The following is a 21,950-nucleotide window of genomic DNA, read 5'->3' as shown; positions in this document are numbered from 1 at the left end:
AATGTTTCTGTTAATTTTTACAGGGTATGGCAGAAAATGCTTTATTATATTCTACTATGAAACAAAAATATACGATATTTTTTCTTTCTTTCATCTTTCTGCATTTCCAAGAGCCTTTCTCTATGCTTTATTTCATCTGCTGTTTTAAATTTTTTTCTTTCCGGTATAATTCACAATAGTAATTTTATTACATTGCTCATTAGGTTTATTGGTCTGGAAAACTTTCATTTATTGATTGACCAAACACTGCTGCGTAGTTGGTCGATTCAACCGATGCCCTTTGATTGAGAAGATCTCAGTTCGAACCTCTTCGATGAACACGAAGAACCTTTACAAGAGCTTTAGAGCTGAAGGAATGTTAACGGGTATCATGCGGAGGTCGAAGAGTTTTATCACGCTAATGAGGTCAAACATTAGAAGGACACACAAAATTGACACATAATATTATATTCTCTATATTCTCAACAAAATTAAAATCCTGTTCCGTATGAAACATTGAGCTCACATACCCAGCTTTTCGGCTTCATAGGAAGTTTGCGTTTCAGTGCCTCCTTTATGAGCACTCACACATCGACAAGACAGCTGGGTTCTGTGAATGAAAGTGGAAATGACTTTCTTACACCCCTCTGTAGAGAATATCCACCATTCACAGTGAATTAAATAATCTCAAGCTGTATAGGAAACTGCACAGTCAGAATCCTGTCATAGTTCTGTTCCCAGCGATCAAACGAAAACACCAAGAGGTCATTTCTTTTTATTCTGTAAAGGAGAATGCTCCCATTTTACACCAGAGGAGCGGAAGTTTCTTGAGTAATTTTAAACTAAGACAGCGCTAAAAGCCTTAAAATAATGGACGGTTTGTGAATAAATTAAATTCAATATTAAGGAAAAAACTATCCCCCCCCCCATATCGTAGCACAAATGCAGAAGACAGACTATAATTATGCGATTTTGTTTCTCTAAAAATTATTAGAGAAAAAGTTATCTAATAATTCGCCAAATTATTATTATTTTAAGTGTTTATTTTAATTATTATTATTATATTTTTAGAGGGCCTGTATTAGTTCGGTCTGAGGCTTGTTTGGTAACCGTCAAATACTTGAGAAATTCGAACACATTTGGTCGTACTCTTACATGCTCTGTTAAACGGTGTGAAGTCAGATAATTCATAATTCATGCTGTTATAACGAACCAGTTGTTCTAGCAAATTATGTTACGTAGCGCATACTACAAATCATTTCTCGTGCCTTACTTATTCCTGTCACTGGCCGAACCGAGAAAAGTAGAAGTATTTACGTCGTGTACAAAATGAGTAAGAATAACAGAATAATTTGCATATGCGGTTGGAAGTTTTTTCCCCACTTGGTTAGACTATAATAAATTTAGTTTAATCCTTTATCCAAATGTAAGCAAACAAAGTTTGCACCTTCAGGACTGAAGCAATTCGTGGTAAAGGTGGTATAAGTTCCCATCACTTGCCTTAGTATCTTCCATAGTGCAAAGCACATTTCCTTCCGGACATGTATAATGCTATGCATTAAGGGAAGGGCACTACCCAGACCGGTTTCGACCTTTATTGAGGTCTCGTCAGTGGGAGGCAGACCCAGAGTGGTGATACTAAGGCAGAAGCAATGGAGAAGTCCTATTTATCTATACGAGTTGCCAGATGGTGTCTCACCTTATTATTAAATTACTTTGCATGGGAGATACTAAGACAACGAGTGATGAGAGCTCTTGGTCCACCTTTACCACGAGTTGCCTCAATCCTGAAGATACTTCAGGCACAAACTCTGTTTGCTTACATTTGGATAAAGGATTAAACTAAATTTATTATATTGCATATGCGCTGTAAAAGCACTGCACGAAGACTTCAAATGGGCAGCGAGGATGGTATTTAATATTTATTTTCACAGTCAGAATTGCTTCCGCTTTTGCAGGATTTTCTTCGTTACGTTTCCATATACAACAGATGAATCGATGACTTATCTATTGTAGTGATTGTCACTAGGTGGCACTACAGATTCCAGTATTTGAATTACAGTTCTTTGGGATGGATATACTCCTATATATATGGAGCGCGTATAGATGGATATATACAACTGTGATTATACAACTGAATTATAAGCGGCAGTACATTTTTCACGATAGATGATGCCATTGCACATACCAGTCACATTGGTTTGTCGTGCAGTCATCAGTTGCTGTAAACATAAATGATGACATTAAATAACATTAGAACTGATTGTCTTCGGCTTGTTTGGTTGTTCTAGATTTACGGTTGAAGAAACTAGCTATTATACTAGTATTAGAGGTTTATATTATGTGTGGTCCTTCTGGAAACTTTGCCTGTTTTTCGGGATGAGGGACCCCAGTTTCTGGGAAGAGAATCTCTTCCACATTCGTATGCCGAACTCATTATCAGATGAAAAGTCCAGATGGAATTGGAATTCACGTCATTCAAATCAGGAAGAAACAGATTTACACTTCACACCTCCCATAACGATATTACCACTGGGTACTTTCTTCGAATGAGTGTGCAGTTAGTATTTCTGCCTTCTTGGTAATCACAGGAATCGAACAAGCCCTCGTTTCGGCTTCCTCATCTGCGCGCAGCTTAAGTCAGCACTGCTCTTGCCTACAGGCTGCGCTGGCAGTAAACATCTACTGAATCTGTGGCGCCATTCGAAACGGCTTGCGATAAATTTGTCGCCTTGTATTTGTGTATACGCATGTTGTGTATACGATGAAATTTCTTTATTTTATATTTGTCGTTTCCTTTTATAGGCTGAAAGGCTTAAAACAGGAACTATGTAACGACAGATTAAAAAGAAATTGAGAGAGAGAGAAACTGCTCTCGTGTAAAAATGAATTCAAGAATTGTGAACAAAGCTGCACTTTGGAACGGGTAATCACTTTTATCTGCTTATTATGAGACGTAATCTTCTTTATCAATGCAGACCTCGGAAATAAAATCATATTCCATTTCGAATTATCTGATAAGCCTATCAAAAGCCAGAGCGAGTTAACTGCAGGTGGGATCGTTAGTTCCATCTGAAGGGACACGTTACCTAATAGCACTAGAATGCGAGATAATTTCTATAGTGATTAACTGTCAAGGGAAAAATCTGAAAATATTTTGATTATTTCGTTTTTTATACACATGCAGAACTGTGGAATACACCAACGTTAATTATATAGTAAAAAACACCTCTTACAGCAGAATCACATCACTAAGGCGAAATGACAGCTAAATGTTGAATGAGGAAGTGTGTCGTTGTTCTGCGGAGGCATTAAAAGTAAGTTAAATAAGAAAAGTTACTGAAAGTACATAGCGAGAATTAATGTACTTCTCATGCGATTGTGAAACAAGAATATCTGACGATAAGTTCTAAATATAAACAACGATTCCATCCAGATCTGCATTACTATCTGGAACAGTGTGGGTATTTTGTGAGCTCATTTGAAATCGCTAATCGGGTGCAACAATAGTGATTCACCTTTCAGTGACATGCTTCTGCGTATCTCATTGGAAGAAAGAAGAGTGCATATTTATGAGAAATATTACAATCGGCTACATAAAGAACAATAGTGGCAGAGGGAAATGGAGAGGATGATACGGATAGCATGAAGGTATGTTAGAGTTATACAGAATGTGCAATTAGGATGACCAATCTTCTATGCATAATGTTGAAAACTTCCGTTTGTAATTTAAATAATTTTACCCAGTATGTTCCCTCTTAAATAACTAGAACAATTCTGATCAGATATTTGCAACCTGAATGGGATCTGTTTATAAAGTTGTTCAAGCGATCATCAGTTGTGCAGGTGATAACTTGTGACGTAGTGTGAAATTTCACTGTTGTTTGGAGAAGGCTGTTATCGGGGAGATAGAAAAATATTCACACACCCAAGAATGCCGCATTCTATGTACGTTTGACTTTTAAGCCTAGCAAAACACGGATATGAACTTTTAGTAACGTTTCAGAACATAACGTGATTCAAATAAGGATAAAATGTCCAAGGAAAAGGTTTTCGTCATGTTTCTTGCAGCTGTGTGTAGTCTGAAAAGTGGCGAAGCACGAACACATTCGAGTAAGTACTTTTCCTCTACACGAAACTTTGTATAGTTTTTAAACTGCAGAAAAAAATCTGAAAAATTATAAAACGTTCTCAGCAAAAAGATTTTGATCAGAATAAATTCATTTTCAAAAGTTAATTATTAACGTACGTGACGTGTAATCAGTAACTGCTGTTAACTGCATCACACTTGGCAGGTCAGACCGATGACTGAAGTCATCTGTCTGGTCATCTTAAGACTGGAATCTCCATCTTCAATTTCAAGGAACTGTCATATCCTGAAAAACAATTTTTTAAAACTACGAATTTCGAAATTTGGAAAAAAATTGCAAAAAAACATTTGGAAACGATCAGCGACGATGTTTACAGAATTGACCTCAGAGACTTGCTATTTTGACTTAGAGAAAAACTCACTAATTTTTAATAATGTATCGCCAGAATTTGTCGTTTTAATAATAACCGAATGTTAATGAAGTGAATATTAATGAAACCTACCTAGTTTGGCTCCACTGATGAGACCACAAGAAAGGTCAAAACCATAATCCATAGTCCCATAATGTGTGGCATTATACATGTCTATAATATCCCATATCCGATATTAAGATAATTAATGTAAAGTCGTTAATTATATAATGTGAAGCCTCTATAAACTCCGCTCGAGAAGATATTTCACACGCAGACTTTGTTTGTTCACACTTGGATGAAACCAGAAATGTAATTTCGTATCAAGTCTAATTTAATTAATGAAACCTATCGCAAGTAGTACGGAATCGTATGAAAAAATAAAATTTACGCAGGAATTGTAGCCGATGGCCAAGGTGAAGGCGTTCCACATAATACGGATAGCCCCAAAACAAAATCTTCAGATCTTTGTAATCACATTAAGTAAACAGATTTTTGTGTTTCATAAAAATTTATGTTTTGTATATCAAACACTGATCGGAATAAGTAAGGAAAAATTTTGCTTCGCCACGACTTCAAATAAAGTCTTATTACAATAGCTAATTAAGATGTGGTGTAACTTACTTCTGGAGGACATTCTAATTATTCATTAAGTTCACAAATGCACATTTTATTCGACATCAGTTTATTTACAGTTGAACTAAGAGAACAACTGATAAGTGAATTAATTATTATATTAACAACATTAGTGAAATATTAGCAACATTTCACACCTCTTCACTGAGGGTTGTTCAAATTTCAAATGAAATAAAATGTGCCTTACATCAGTTCGATAAGAAAAATGTTCATTAATCATCGATCTCGAAGTGCTTAAAAGTCGTACTTAAAATAGTCGCTTAAAAGAGTGCTTAAAATAGTCGTACTAAAGAATCTTTAAGTCTAATACCGTTAATCTAATAAATCTAAATGATCTAAACCCATTAAATATAATACCATCTAGAAGAACAGCTCATACATCCAAACAACTTGATGCCTGGTAAAAGATTCTAGTGCTCCTTATTAACCAAGGAATCGCATGCTGGTTTTGTATAATACTTGTACATGTTCCAAAAAAAAAATACTCTTTGTCAAACTAAATAAACTTGCACTTCGAATGATTTCACGGAACTCTTCAGAATGTGACTTTACCCGTCCCATATAATATGGATAGCTGGTAACTCAAATTGCATGAACAAGAGCTGGTTGTCAATGTCAAGCATTTTGATGAATCGCTCAGCATCCTCGCCTTTCAATGATAATTTTACCATCACCGTCTACGACGTTTTGTTTGGCATCGACGATAAATTTGCCATCTCGGTATTTTAAAATGTCCAATGTCAACATCAAAATGTACTCTAGGTGTCTCAAGATATCATTCCATAATTGTTGCCCGTTTTTCTGTGTTGGTTCTTGATAACCACATAACGTTGTGAGTATCTTAAAAATAACAACTAGCAGCCATCTTTTTAGAGTTAAGTGAAGTGTTTTTTCTCGAGTGATTTTCCTGAAAAAACAAAATTGAAATTACGTGCACTTTCTCGGTGCAACACAAGTTGAATGAGAATGGTCTGAATTAGAATGAATGTACATACAAGTATTGCTTACTTTTATGTGAATCCAACCTGCCTGTTTTCTTGATGGCATTTCAAATCTACGCAGATTTCATCATGAACATGTTTTCTCATGCTCCTCAACACGTCACTGCCTGCGACAACCCTCTTCTTTGTAACATCATAGAACAAATGTTTGCTCTCAACCGGAAAGATTTTACCGTTTATAAATATTTATATTTAAAAAAATATTGATATAATCACAGAATCTGGCCCATGATTCTAGTAACTCAGCTTTCTATCAGCTCACCTGTTTTGGATAGGCTATATCGTTTAAATCAAAAAATGGTCTACTTAATAGTTTTGATAGTAGCTGATTCGGTCTTCCTCAATCAGAAGTTGAAAATCGACTGCTGCATTTGTTATACGATCTCTCACTTTCATTAAAGGATCTTCAACCAACACAGGAGTTGTGCCCGTAGAATTTTGAAAATCAACTGGCATTCGCGCTTTAACATTCTTTGTTCGAGTGGAGGTGGACCTTGCGTGGCCGTGGATGATTTTGTGTGGAGATGATGCTCACTTTTACCTGAATGAAGCTGTGAATACCACAATTGCCGGGCATGAGCTACGCAAAACCCACATGCAATCCAACAAATTCCTTTGCATTCATCCAAAGTTTACAACTTCGTTTATCATTGGATCATTCTTCTTTGAGGACATTCGCTAGTCGGGTCTTGTGACCTCCTTGGTTACTTCGGAGAGGTATCGCGATACAATAAACAATTTAACGTGCCACAGCTACGGCAGTGTCTGTGCATGCATACATGCATGCATTTGGCTGTTTTCATCAGGTAAACGGAAAGATCAGGCAAACGGAAATGTCTTTCGGGTCATGCAACTGATTTGCATATGATGGAAACGTTTTAAAGGATGGTAATCGAATAGCATGCTCTTCAATGTTATGGACACAGCTTTCCAAGCTTCCACTGTACACTTGTTGCACCACTCATGACGAAGCTGCATTTTGGTTCGGCAGTGTGAGGCTTGCAGTCATACATGGAAGTCTATGTTGTGAGCCTTGGTTCTGAATGTCTGTGTGCAGATTTTTGTTCCAGTCGATGCCGTAACTCCGCATTGAACATGTCGGCCGGCGAATTGCAGTTTTTACATATTATCCTTCGTAGCAGCGTCACTTTCGGTGACTGTGCTGGGTCGTCTATTGCGGATATCATTTGCAGTTGATTCCCTGCGCTTCCATCTGAGTATGGTATTACTGACTATCGAGTTGCAACGGCCCAATTTTTTAACAATTTATTGAATAAATAAGCCTGTAAAATTACGGGCCCTCTAACAATGCTTCTTTCCAACTACCTCAGTTCCCTCCACGATGAAAGAGTGCGGGTTCACATCATCGGCCTATGAAAGAATTACAAAGGGTGAGGGAGACGGTTATAGGAGAGGATGAAATTAAAAAAAGAAAAAAAAAACAGTGGCAATAGTAAAAGTAGTAGAAAAGGCCTCAGGTCACCATTCTCATCTTATTAGCAAAACGCTATCCGTTAGCCTCTTTCACAGTCTAACCTGTGAGTTTTATGTTACTGTGCACACGATGAAAGAGACTAGCGAATAGCGTTTTGCTAATAAGATGAGAATAGTGAGTGGTACCCTGATGAACTGCTCTTTCCGAGCCAATCGCCTAGAGTTAGGCTGTCTCCTTCTGGGGTTGTCGTCCACTCATTCCATTAAAGACCTTAGAGGAGAGAAGGCTCAATAAGATCCTTTAAGAATTGGAACTCAAAATTACATTCTGATGAGAAAGAAAAACCACTAAAACAGAAACAGGCAAAATTTAACCTACCGATCTCTCAAGATAGATAAAATGGGCGGGTTATTAATTTCTTTTGAAGCAGTGCATCAGAATTCATTATGCTGGGAGAAAAAATTATGTTTTTTTTTTTTTATTTTTAAGTCAGAATCTGCAATAGATTGAGGCCACGTACCACTTGTAATAAAGTCTTCTGCCGTCTTTTAGTTGCAATAAAGTATTTTGTTCGATATGTGATATCTATTTAGCTCATATTTTATCAAATTATGAAAGTCATTAGCACTTTTGATTGATTTGACTTCTACAACTGCTGCCATCTGCCTTTTAAATAAGCAAACTTATTACTTACTGATAAAGTACATAAATAAAGTGAGTTAAGAAATGCTTTGTGTCATGGAAAGACGCCTTAAAAGAGTTGTCGCTTCAGTTCGAGCACTTCCGTTGTGTGGGTCAAGAGTTATCCACAACTAGCACGAACAGAACATAGAAAACATTTCGATTTCTATTTTTCTTATTAATGATTAGAAACTAATACAAAATATTAATGTGATTTTGTTAATTTATTTTTGTGTTAATTAATACAGTTCAGTAAAACTTTGTTAATGCAATTTGCTACTTCTTAAGTAAAGAAATGCCTCCTGATATATCCTATGACTATAACTGCATGGGTTTACGGGGCCGGGTTGCCTGCTAGAGGAAGGAAAACCCCCAGATAAACTGGGGAGAAAACCCTATTGTCCACACCTAAGATCGACTAACTTGGCTATGTCTGAAAAAGATCATTAAGCTCCTCCCTTCGGCGACGGAAATCGAACCCAGGCCATTCCTTTCCCAGGCATATGGTTGCGAAGCGCATAGCCACTCGGCTAACTGCGAGGACGCAGATTTATGCTATGCTGCATATTTGTTTGGGCTATGCTTACATTATTATTGATGGATATTATCGCTGTATCGCTGTAAACTGCCTTTGAGAGGTAGCTCGTTAATATCGTGCATATAAATGTTGAATAAAGTTGGGGAGAAAACAGCTCCCTATAGCACTCCACAGGTTACTGGTGGCTCTCTAATGCGGTTTGGCCCGATTCATGTGATCTGTTTTCTATTTTGAAGGTAATTTCTAAACCATCTTTGCAGTGGCCCCATCTATTCCTAGATGTCTTAGCTTTGCTTATTTGGTTTCATGTGTGAGTGGGTCAAATGCTTTAGTCAAATCGATGAAGTCTAACATGATAATTTTGTTTTTATCTAAGGCGGTATTAATGGCGTCCGTAAAATCTTCCAAGAGAGATGTCGTTCCCTTATTTTTTCTGAAAATCGTATTGTGCTTTGGGTATAACATAAAAGTTCTCTGTATATGTTGCTGGTTTCCTTAGTACGATCAACTCCATAATTTGATGATGATGATAAAAACTTGCCAGCAAAGGTTGGTCGATTGGTTGAGTTTCTGCTACTAATGGCTCACGCAAAAAAAAGTTAACAAGTTTGAGCGCGGTTAGTAGTTGAAAGGGGATCAATCGTTCGATGCTATTGGCACTCTGCTGAGGACTGGACATTCTCACAGGGTTAACTTCGGCCTATAAACTGACGTATGTCAGACCTCTGTGCCCTCGGGGCACGTGGGGATATGACACTGACATTGACAATAATGATAAACTACTTGCTTGCACCAAAGATCGATGTTTGGCACGGTTCAAAAAAAAAAAAAAAAAAAAAAAACTAGAAACAGTTCCACTACCGATCCTACAACTATCTTTCTTCCAGTGGTCTAGCATTTTGGAACCCAACACCTACAAAACACGCGCGCATTACAGTCTAAGATCCAATAAGAAATCAATGGCTGTCTGATATCCTACTGCGTGTGTGTGCGTGCGCGTTTATACACTGCTTGAAACGAAGTCAAGGGACATGGTGTAACGAACAAACAACCATGCCTCCCCCCCCCCACTTAATAAGATATAGGAAATCCCTTCGCTGTGATGACTACAGCAATCCTGCGGGGCATATCTTCCACAAAATCAGTGGGAATTTGGGCGTATTCTTCTTGTAGGCATGTAATGAGGTCCAGAGCAGTTGTGGGGAACGGAAGTCACTTAACCTCCTCCAACGCTCCAGCTAATCCCAAAAATGTTTAGTACTTTGCGATTAGGCCTCTGTGGAGCGTTGGAGGGGGTTAAAATGTTCGTAGCACCACAAACGTCATACCATTGCCACCTCAACCATGAATTTCATAGTTGGGGTTCACCATAAATTCACCACGTCCTCACCTGTCCATCTACGCAGTAGAGGGTGTAGAGTGAATACAGCTTTCCAAGCTTCGCCGTCCCACTGTATACGCAGTTTGCTGCACCTCTGAAGACGACGCTGCATGTTGGTTCGTGTAATGTGGGGCTTGCATATTGCAGTCCTACCATGGAAACCAATGTTGTGAGCCTCCGTTCTGAATGTTTTTGTGCTGATTCGTGTTCCAGTCAATGCTGAGAAGTTCGCATTCAACGCGTCGAGCGGCGAATGGTGGTTTTACATATTTTACTTCTTAGCACACTACATGTTCAGTGAGTGTGGTGAGTCGTTCACTTTGGAGTTGATTTCTGCGTTTCCATCTCACTATGATATTGGATTGTTGACTTAGGATGGGCCAGTTTGTCAACAATTTGCCTAACAGACAGGCTTGCAACATAGCATTCTATCACAATGCCTCTTTCAAACTCCGTCAGGTGCCCTTCTCACAGCCATTTCACTTCGACACAATTGCACTGACTTGGGAGCATCGTTACATGGCTTTGACTTCTTTCAAAGTGATGAGAGAGTTATCAGTCCTTCACAATCGATTTTTTAATCAATGTTAATCTGCTTTATTAACTATAAACATGGAGCTAAAATTCTGGACCATACAATCTGGATTTGTGATGTTCTTTAGGTTTTATAATGAAGAACTGCTATAGCAACATGTCAAATGTTTCTTTCCGCAATTAAATTTGCTGATCGCCTCTATATAATCGTGTAGGCAGCTCATTTTAAATGCTGCATTACAGTGAATGGTCGAGCATGATCTCAAATTTCATTCGATATTATTCAGAACAGGATGATAACTATTATCCTGACTACTAATTGAGGATCTGGACTTTGATGAACAAATCAGAAACATTTGTCCACTTATTAGATGGCGTAAAAATCTGTTCACATTTAGAGTCATGGGTGCATGGCATTTTCACGTTTCATAATTAAAAAAACTCATCACCTTTTCTGGCTTCAAACGTTCTGATGTACAGCAAATTAAATTATTATTGAGTACAAATGTAATAAATTCATTTACCTTCACACATACGAAGTATGCGTAAACTTTTGTTAACAAAATTCTGCATTTCAGTCAATTTATATTTAATAGCCATTACCTATCCGTTAATGAATGGATATTAATGGCTATGGTTACTGATGAAATAATTTTGCCATGAATAGATGGTCGGTGGAAATTTAATGATTACATAATGGTTCTAACGTATTAAAGATTAATAATCTTTTTACATTTTATTTGCAGATGATTTCGTCAGTTCGATGAAATGCGATTTTAAAACCAACCCTTCAAGGATTTCGAACAGCAGTGAAACTGTAAGTAGATCACTTTGAACAATTCAAAATGCCTTGAAATCCCAGGATTTTGGAGTGAAGTAGAACTAAAATGAATCAGAGAAAAACTGATACTGAAATCTTTATTGTATTCGATTTTCATGTGATATTTTTTCAGGAAATTTCAGCTGTCAATGCCACCACTGCTTAAGCGATACTCTTAACTCCGTGTGTTCTCAGACTAGTTTGCTTAGGTTAACAGAGTTAAAATCCTTGCAATGCTTTCGCGTAACAGGATGACTCATATTCAATAAAAATAACAATACAACCTTCATAAATATTTCTTATCTGGAGACAGAATCCCCTGGGTGTTCAACCAAAAGGCGTTCTCTTTCCGTCTGTTCTATGGAGATACTCCACGTTAGGGAATGGACATTGACTGACGTTTTCAATTACCAGTAATGCGCTAAAATATTTCATAATTATCGGTAATTTATCAGTATTCTGTTACATTTTCAAGAGTTGTGTATTGAAAGGTGTCAATATTACTAATAAAGAAAAATTTTATTGAAACATAAGAATAAAAACATAAAAAACATGACAATAAAACCTTAAAAATATATTATTCTAAAGAATTATTGTTAAATAACTTATGGATTTTTATTTCTATACATAAATAGTAATTAAAAGATAAGGAAAATAGAAACATAAATAACCCGACATGAACTTTTTTTTAATTTAGTGTCGTTTCAATATCAATAATTTCAGCTGAAGGTGCTGCATCAACAGTTTTTCCCTTTCTCCTCTTTGTAATAACTTATTGTGCTGACTTTTCAGATGGTTACTGTAAGCCGACAGTACTTTGATCAGCTGCTTTGATTTATTTTTCAACACTGTTGACACACACCTGCAATACGTTTAAAATAATACCAAGATGAATGTTTATACTGAGCAACAAAAAAATCCTCTTTCACTACTTCCTGAGGTACTGAAAGAGGATTTTTACAAATATCAAAAAACAATTATCAAGTCGCAGAAAATATTCTATTTTACACAACATGTAAACTACTGACACCAATCACTGCACTCTCGACGATCAACTGGAACAAGGAATCACCAACATTTTGTCGTTAACAGTGTCAAAATTCTTGGAAACTTTAACACGACAGGCAAGCTTCGATCTAAACCCAATACAGGGTGGCCAGAATTAAACATCCCCTATTCAGGGCCTTATATCTCGGTCTAACAATCGGAATGCTACCTAATTTGGTAGAGAGAGAGAGAGAGAGAGAGAGAGAGAGAGAGAGAGAGAGAGAGAGAGAGAGAGACCTAATCAAAACATGGGAAGAAGGACTCCGCGAAAATTAAAATAAGTCGCCGATAAAGGGAGATATGGCGCTGTACAATGTAAAAAAAAAAAAAAAAGCGTTACATTGGACAAAAACGAATAACAAGGACTTTATGTGTTCCACCAATGATACACCAACCACACTTCAATAAAGTAATCAATATTTGATATAAATTTAATTTAGCACAGTATTTACAGTATTACATTTACTGGAGTCTAAGTGCTGTCACAAACGTGTTGCACACACTCGAGCACATTGAGTTTACCTTTGGGGGTGAACTCAATATGCTCGAGTTGTTTTTGTGTGTGTGTGTGTTCAAACTTCCAAATCATCGATCTAACTACGTTAACTGACAGAGGATTTTGAACTCAAAAAGCAGCTGATTCATTTCACTTGGTAAGGTAAAGTGAGGCGCATGTTGAACACGAGTATCAACAGAAATGCATTTGAGAAGTTTTCCCCTTTACTTTATAGTTCTTATGATGCCAGCAAGGCAGGTGTTCAACGTTTTTTTTATATGAAAATTTTCGGCTTCCTGCTCCATAATTCCCTCTAATGGCGATTTTTCGAACTTTTTTTTTTTTCGCAGAATCATTCTTTCCGTATCTTGATTAGTCTTCCTACCAAACTCGGTGACATTCCAATTGTTAGATCGAGCAACATAACTTTCTGAATAGGGATGGCCACCCTGTATATATGTGCAGGAAAGAAAATCTGTTTCACGATGTATTACTTACTTACCAGGAGTCTCGGTTTCTTGAGTGGCTGGTGAGCTGTCTGTGTTTGTAATCCAGAGTTGGCCTTTATTGTTGTTGTCCATTTAGTTCTTGGTCTTCCTTTTTTATTCTTGCATACAGAGCAAGGTTGGGTAGCCTTTTTGATGGCATTCTCTCGACATGTCCGTCCCAATGAGTCCGTCCCGTCTTCTTGAGTGTCCAAGTTTCTGAAGCATAGCACGGTGGGTATTATAATTGAATTATATAATTTTATTTTTAGAGGTTTGGAGATTTTATTATTTTTCCAGATTTTACCTAGCTTATTAAATGATGACCATGCAGTCGATATTCTACGTTTAATAGTGGTCATGGTATCTAGGTGTTCTGTTATTACTATTCTTAAACAGTTGAATTGTTTTATCTGTTCACTCGTTGATCCATTCAAGGAGAGATTTAGTTTTTCTTCGTTTTTTCCAATTATCGAGATTTTTGTTTTGTCTGTATTTATGGTCATGCTCTATTCTTTAGCCCGTATTGTTTAGTTTGGTTATTAGGTTCACCATTTTATCTTTTGTGTCTGCTATCATTACAATGTCGTCTGCGTATTTTATGTTATTAAGGTTATAACCATTTAGGTTGACTCTTTTTTCTCTTTTCCAAGGCTTGGTTAACCATATCCTCTAGGTAGATGTTAAAAAGGTATGGGGAGATGGGACATCCTTGGGCTACTCCTTTACTGACGTTTATTTTATCTGTTGTTATATTATTGAATTTATTTATTGATTCTGTGAGACTACAATATTTTTCTAAGATGTTTAGGGTATGTTCATCAATTTGTTTCTGTTTTAATATTCTTAATAAGGTTAGTCTGTTTATTGAGTCGAATGCCTATAGTTTGAAATCTATAAAACAGGAATGGACATTTTTGTTATGTTCTCAGTATAATTCTGCTAGTATTTTGTATTATGAAGATCTGATCCAATGTGGAGCGATTCTTTCTGAAGCCTGCCTGTTCTTCACTAAGAATGATCTCATATGCGCTCTTTATTCTGTTCTGTAAGACTCTTGTAAATATTTTGTAAGCATGGCTGAGTAATGTGATTGGTCTGTTTTTACAATTTTTACAATTTTTCTTATCATCTTTCTTGTTAATTGGTTTGATAATTCCTGTTCTCCCATCTTCTAGTATTTCTCCTGATTTAATGATTTTGTTGAAAAGTGTGGTAAGGAATTTTAATGTTGTTTGCTTTCCTTCTTTCCTGAGTTCTGCTGGAATTTGGTCTATCCCTGGTGGTTTATTATATTTCATTTGCTTTAGAACAGGGATTCTCAACCTATGGTACGCGTACCACTGGTGGTACGTGAGCCACTGCCTTACTGGTACATCTAATATCTCGAATTAAATATAGTGGTACGCCACTGGAAAAGGTTGACAACCCCTGCTTTAGAACATTCTCCACTTCCGATGGAAGAATGGATCATTAAGGTGTCATGTCTTGAGTTAGTGCGGGGCTTTGTTATTAGGTAGTTATTGCTTTCATTCTTAAGGGTTTCTTAGTAGTGTTCCATCCATGTTGCCTTTATCGCATTTGGGTTTCTTGTTTCCTCACCCTCATCGTTGATCATTGTGAGCGGTAGTGGTGAAAAGTTTTTTTATAATTTCTTTAATTTTGTTATGTAATGTTTTTGAGTTACGGTGTTTATATGCCCCATTGAATTTTTCTGCTTTTTTGTTTAGCCAGTTTTCTTTAGCCTGTCTGCAGAGTTTATCAATTTCATTTTTGAGTGTAATTTCATTTCTTCTTTTTTTTTCCTGAGGTATGTCTGTTTATTTTTGTTTTTAGTTTTTTTTTTTTTTTCAAATTTTGTAATATTTCAGATGTTATACATTTATTATTGGGTCTCATAAATTCCTAAAGTTTCCCTTGTCGAGTTAATTAATATTTCTTTTCCTTGTGTGGATTTTATATCCCCTTAATTTAAAATATTGTTTATATCGCCGAAATGAAGCTTATTAGCTCTTTATATTTAAGTAACTTAATGGTTGCACCTCTTTGGAAACTCGTATAGCAGAGTATAAGTTCTTTTCGCTATACACTTTGGTATTAACGGGTCTAGCTACTCACTGATGAAGTCTCAAAAAAGGCTGAAACCGGTCTGGGTAGTGACCTCCCTCCATAATGTAATAACAGCATACATTCCCTATTCCCTAGGAAATGTGTTTTTACATTATGGAAAATACCTAAGAATAGCGATCTGAACTTTCCCCACCTTTGCAACGAGTGTCCGGTAACGTACTATGTACTAGGATCACTTGCATTAGCTCACGCTAGGTTCGCCGATTCTTTATAGTTTACTATATTCGGCATGAAACTCTCTGATTCCAATCTTTGAGTTTCTCATTCGGTTTTGAAACAATGTGGGATTTAATATCCCCTTAATTTAAAATATTGTTTATATCGCCGAAATGAAGCTTATTAGCTCTTTATATTTAAGTTTCTTTTCCTGTTTTCCAAAGTTTTCGGTTTCATCTGTTTGAGTCCTATTTATTTCTTCAATTTTCCTAATTTGGTAAATTTTTAACTTATCCATGTGGAGTTTATCAATTCTATTTCTTTAAAAAAAAAAAAAAAATCAACTAACGCCTTTTTATTCCCGTATATACCGGAGTAGGCGAGGCCATTTCATGGTTAACTTTAAATTTTATCCACAATGTTGCAGTTCATGGTCTGTATTCAGATCTAGGCGCTTGAGCGTTCTTACGTTTTTGATTGAAGTTTTCCATTTACTTCTAATTAGGATATAATCTATACAATTTCGCATTTCTCTATCTGGTGAGGTCCCGGTGTATTTAAAACTAGGTCTATGGTAAAACATTGTGTTTGAGATGATGAGGTTGTTTATTTGCAGAAATTGAGCAGAGTTTCTCCCCTTTCCTTTTCGGTTCCAATTCCAAATTTCCCCATTACATCTTTTAGCTCTTCTCTGAAAGTTCCAATCTTAGCGTTGAAATCTCCGATTATGAGTAAGATGTCTCTGGCGTTTGCATTATCTATTTCTTTTTGGAGATCGTTGTAGAATAGTTCGATGTCTTCTTCTTCATTGTGACTTGTGTCCGGTGCATAAATCTGTATAACCTTTATATGTAGTCCTTTTTCTTTGGCTTTTAGTCTAATTCCTATTATTCTGGATTAGATAGGCTTATTTCTGTTACACTTGCAGTAAGATTTTTTTATTAGGATTGCAACTTCTTCTCTACGTACATTGTCTCTTCTTCCAGAATAGAATAATAAGTACGGAATAGCGCATCGGCGGTAGTGCGAGATGTATTCCCGGTAATCGTGTAATCCATGAAAGTCTTTGGCATTTTAGTGTGGCCTTTTCTCTGCCACGCCGTTTGGTCCACAGCTTCTTATTCTTTATTCGGAGCAATCTGTTGGCTCTTCCCTCATCTGCCACCCAAGGGACGCGCCTGGTAGGAGTCCGCTCTACCCCAAGATGTATTACACATCATTAATCAATGGAAATTCTATCTTTTAGGGTTACACGGTGATCAGCACTCATATTTGTAGATTTAGGGACTCAAAAACACACGTGTTGAACAGATTATTTTATTAATAGAAATAAAATAAAACTTGACTTTTCGACCTCTATATCGAGGTCATCATCGGAAGAATACAACTGTATACAGAACCAAGCTACATGCTCATGCTTTCTATAACAGTAAACTAAATCTACGTAGTTAATAAATCTTTTTTCTAGCCTGACCTCTAATGATAGAAAGTTTATTTTTGTTTTTCCTTTCTATCACTAGAGGTCAGGCTAAAAAAAAGATTTATTAACTACGTAGATTTAGTTTACTGTTATAGAAAGCATGAGCATGTAGCTTGGTTCTGTATACAGTTGTATTCTTCCGATGATGACCTCGATATAGAGGTCGAAAAGTCAAGTTTTATTTTATTTGTATTAATAAAATAATCTGTTCAACACGTGTGTTTTTGAGTCCCTAAATCTACAAATATGAATGGAAATTCTATGTTTGGTTGTAAACTAACCAATAATAAAAAGCGCCTACACAGAAGACATCACATTGCAGAGATGCAAGCAAAACAGTTTCATTGTAGTATTAAATGCAGCATAGAGAACCAGTACACTGTATGTAGTGAGAAATAGAATAAGTACAGTATCTAGTGTAATTAGAGACAACTGGAATTTATGACACCCTGCCCAGCGGAAAGCATCCTTCCCTCACAGCCACCATACTGCGCGGACTCAAGTCAAACGAAGTATTGTAGTTTTGTTATAGCTAAATTACAATGACCTAACAACCAATTTGAAAGCAGTTGGTAAGGAAGATTTATTCATTTAAAACGGATTTATGTAATGCAAATACATTAGTTTTCATTTTTTTAAATGACTTGAAATAACATAACGTTACACTTGAGATTTTCTGCTCAATTAATATGGTTCACAAATACTCTCTTAGAAATAAAAGTGTACCGAATTGAAACTGCCATGCCATATGTAAACAGTATTTAACAATTTGTGAAAAATATGCTCTTCAGATGCTGAAAGGACATGTTATACGTACGGTCAAGAGAGTTCCCGCCTGACATAAAAATCGTCGGAGACACGATTCATTCGGTGTCATGCATTTTGTAAAAGAGCTTCTTGCAATTGCTCGGATTCTAGCAGTTTGTATATGTAGGGAATCACGGATAGCAAGAAATGCAAGCATTTAAGTATTAATTTTACTTCGTATGCATTCTATTAACCATAATTATTTTATCATTATGCCTTTCAAGAATATTAAACTGTTAATTAGTCATTCTGAATAACATTCTGAATCAAGTTTCTCTCATGTATTCTAGGGATTCACCTACAACATTTCGATTGCCAATCCTGATGGTTTCAGGTGTCCCACTGAAAACCAAAGCAACAACACGAGTTCAGTCCTTGGTTGCCGCTGTTTTAATTCATCTGATGTTTGCATCTACATCCTCGATTCCTTTTTGACCGCAAATCATGGAGATTTACATCTAAAGTACGAGGAAAATTACAATTGTAAGTACCGTGGGCGAAGAGAAATATATTCATATTTGTGTGTGTGTGAAAGAGAGAGATTATTGATCTCTTTAGGGAATCTGAAGAATCAGATAATAAAAGCACAGGAATCTGTGCATCAGTTGACACTTGACCTTAACTTTAGCAGTTTTATATAGACTACTTGGAAAGAAGTCAACAGACATCCCCGTGGACAAGGTGCCATGTATCGTGTTTGTAGCCGATATAAATTGGAGGAATAGGATGCTTTCAACTGAGTGCAACGGCGTCCGGGTGAAATGGATGCGAGAAAGGATTTGACGGATTTTCAAGGAAGCGTTGTGATGGGATGCAATGGTACAGACCGATCTGGCCGACAAATTGGGCCATTCCAGGTCAAGAATCAGTGATACCATACTGAGATGGGAGCGCAGGGAATCAACTGCAAGTGCTGTCCACAGTGGACGATCCACCACACTGAACGAACGTCACCGTAGTATGCTACGAAGGATAATACGTGAAAACCGCCATTCGTCCGTCAACCCGTTCAATGTGGACTTCCGTGCATCGATTGGAACACGAATCGGTACAAAAAATTTAGAACCGAGGCTCCCAACATGGTTGCACCGCAATATACAAGCCCTACATTACCCGAACCAAACTGCAGCTTCGTCTTCAGTGGCACAAAGAGCGTTACACTGGGACGTGGAAGCTTGGAAAGCTATGTTATGGCGCGACGAATCACACTTCCACCCTGTTCTGAACAGGTTGACAAGTGTGGGTGTGGCAGATGTCCTGTGAAGGTCTCTTACTAGAGTTGCTTAACCCCAACAATGAAATTCGGAGGTGGCGGTGTGATGGTATGGTCTTGTGTTTCCTGGTTTGGCTTCGGACCTCTGTAGTGCCACGAACACTAAACTCCGATAGGTATCTGAACATTCTGGAGACTGTTCCTCTTTGTGTTGTTTCTACAGAACAGACCACTGTCTCTTTCAATGCACCGTGTTATAACTGTGCTGTAACTGCGTGGTTTGTGGACATGAACGTCACCACACTTGACTGGCCTACAGAGAGCCCTGATCTAAACCCTGCTGATCATCTCTGGGATCAGCTGGAGCCTCGGGTGAGGTCAAGGGACATCAGCCCTAGAACAATCCAGGACCACATTACATGTCAACAGAAAGAATAGTCCAACGTTTCCATCGGTTTCTGTTGTCCACTAGTGGGAAGTATATCCTGTAGGACTGATGCAGTCATCTCAGCGAAAGCAGGTCCTACATCTTATTAAAGTGGGCGTTATGGCTGTTTGTTGCTCATACTATGCTGCCCGGTTTCTTCTTTTCAAGCAGTGTAGTTTGTGTGGTTGATTTCAGTGTCCAGGCGTGATGAGAGTGCGTGTCTTTTTAGTAAACCAAGAATGAAATATTTTCATTTGCGAGTATGTTGCGGTAACGAAGTAAGTAGAATGTAAAAGTATGAAATATTCAGAAGTTATGAAATTGACTTCTTCAATTTATTTGAAGAAGTTAATAATTTACATTTCTTTTCAGTTGATTTCTTTTGTATATTAACTTTTCCAATGAAAAACGTCCTAACTAATCCCATAATTTCCCTTTCATGAATGTTGTGAAGGCTGTGCTGAATCCTGCGCTACAAAAGACAACCACCCAGACATTGTGTTCACGTGGATCCTACATCCAGTTTCAGAGAAAGTGAACACTAACGTTCAGCTGACCCTCCTTTCTCTCCATCTTGATGACATCGTTGGAGACTTGCTTCTTATTGGAGCTGGTAAGAAGAACATCAATCTCCTTACCCCACTTACCACAAATCACATATTTTATGAAGGAAAAAAATGTTAGAAACTGCTAAATTAAAATCTCGCAGTTATTCCTTGACATCTCCGCTCTGATTATCCAAATAATTCTTATAATTTAACACAATTGGATTATTTACATTCTCTTATTTATATTCTTTATCCATCATATGATGCATCCAGTCATCTTCTTCATTAGAAGTGAAGGCTGGTCGAGGTTGTTAAAAGGTTGATAAGTTTTTGTTGTTGTTTTAGTGATTGTTTCCTTGTATGTAATTAAATCAGTTGCTTCAAATGATATCTGTTGAATATTACAATGGAAAAAAACCAGAACATATCCTCGCAGCTTAACATTTTATTATTCTTCTATCTTCGAAACACGTTTCGATTTTACTCATTAACACTTACATATTGAGTTATATATCCTCACATATCGACACCACCACCTCCAATAGCATCATCATCATTAACGAACGCAACCCTTGTAATGAAGACATACTTTTCTTTTGGCTGCTTTTGACATTAAAATAGTCCTTTCGGCAGTAAAATGTAAATAACTCGATAAATTTGAATGCAGATCCTAAATAGCAAATTTCCATAAATTCCGCCCAGCCGGTGTCGAATCAGAAATATCATTTCGAATCGCTTTTTATAATTTCGCTAATCAAAAGGTACGCGGATATCTCGACAAACTGTAGCAAAACGCTGTAGTCTGCGTCCTTTTATCCACAGCTCATCGTAAAGCACGTTTGTTTTTCTTTTTTTTTTTCTCCACTGGTGTTGTATCAATAGAAATTGGACAAGACACCAATGGGCTACACTTTACAAATGAGAGTCCGTTTTAGTCTTTCCTCAGATTCTAGGCGACACTTGATCTGGCGTGAAATTGGTAGCACACATATCATCGCTAGAATGTTCTTGAGAGAGATAGATACGGCGATACTGGGTTCATAGTGTGGGGAGACAGTATGCTTACTGAACGTACATGCTTACTGAGCTACATGTGCCGGAAAAAGCGACCATGACTGGTGAAAAATATTGCAATGAAGTTCTTCAACGTCATACTGGATTGTTCCGTAGTGCTGTAAGCAAATATGTTTATGGATGACAATACTACACCTGAGGATATTAATTGAATGAGTGGCAGTAGGTTCATCAGATCTTAACCCTACAGAACGTTTGGATGCAACAGGGAGATGCATTTTTGCTCAAAATTCTCTTCCAGATAATAAACACTGCCTTATCCTTGCTCTGACGAAGGAGTGGGCCAGTTTGCCTTAAGGCTCCTGATTCACTTCGTGATAATCATGATACGACGTTGTGAGAGCTGCATTGCAGTTTGGAGTGGACATGTTCCATACTGAAATGTCTCTCCGCATAAATTTCTGTTAGTATTGTACATTAATTCCCTAACTCAGGCAATTTGTAACTTTTTTCCAATAACATATTGCAATTTAATTTGTACGAAATTTATAACACGTTTTTTGTGAAATATAATTTATTAGTATGCTGGCAATAAATTTATGTCCACATTTGGCTGCAGTCATTAGGTTTTGGAAAACAGCG

The 21,950-nt window shown here is 37.1% G+C and overlaps 1 protein-coding gene across 1 annotated transcript in view; it reads left to right on the top strand.

Moving 5' to 3' along the window:
• Positions 1-3,194: 3,194 nt before the first annotated feature.
• LOC150101253 (uncharacterized) overlaps positions 3,195-21,950 on the top strand; it is a 52,267-nt gene continuing 33,511 nt past the window's right edge. The window contains exons 1-4 of the mRNA XM_090401560.1: positions 3,195-4,092; positions 11,432-11,502; positions 18,397-18,589; positions 20,201-20,359. Coding sequence (XP_090257686.1) covers positions 4,014-4,092; positions 11,432-11,502; positions 18,397-18,589; positions 20,201-20,359 — 502 coding nt within the window. The 5' untranslated portion in view covers positions 3,195-4,013. The remainder of the gene's footprint in view (positions 4,093-11,431; positions 11,503-18,396; positions 18,590-20,200; positions 20,360-21,950) is intronic.

This window comes from Typopeltis vanoorti, chromosome 12 (genome assembly GCF_054136105.1).
Source record: "Typopeltis vanoorti isolate ZY-2024b chromosome 12, IOZ_Tvanoo_1.0, whole genome shotgun sequence".
Taxonomy (NCBI): domain Eukaryota; kingdom Metazoa; phylum Arthropoda; class Arachnida; order Uropygi; family Thelyphonidae; genus Typopeltis; species Typopeltis vanoorti.
Note: the sequence above shows the minus strand (reverse complement) of the source record. Positions and strands in the feature narration are given on the sequence as shown.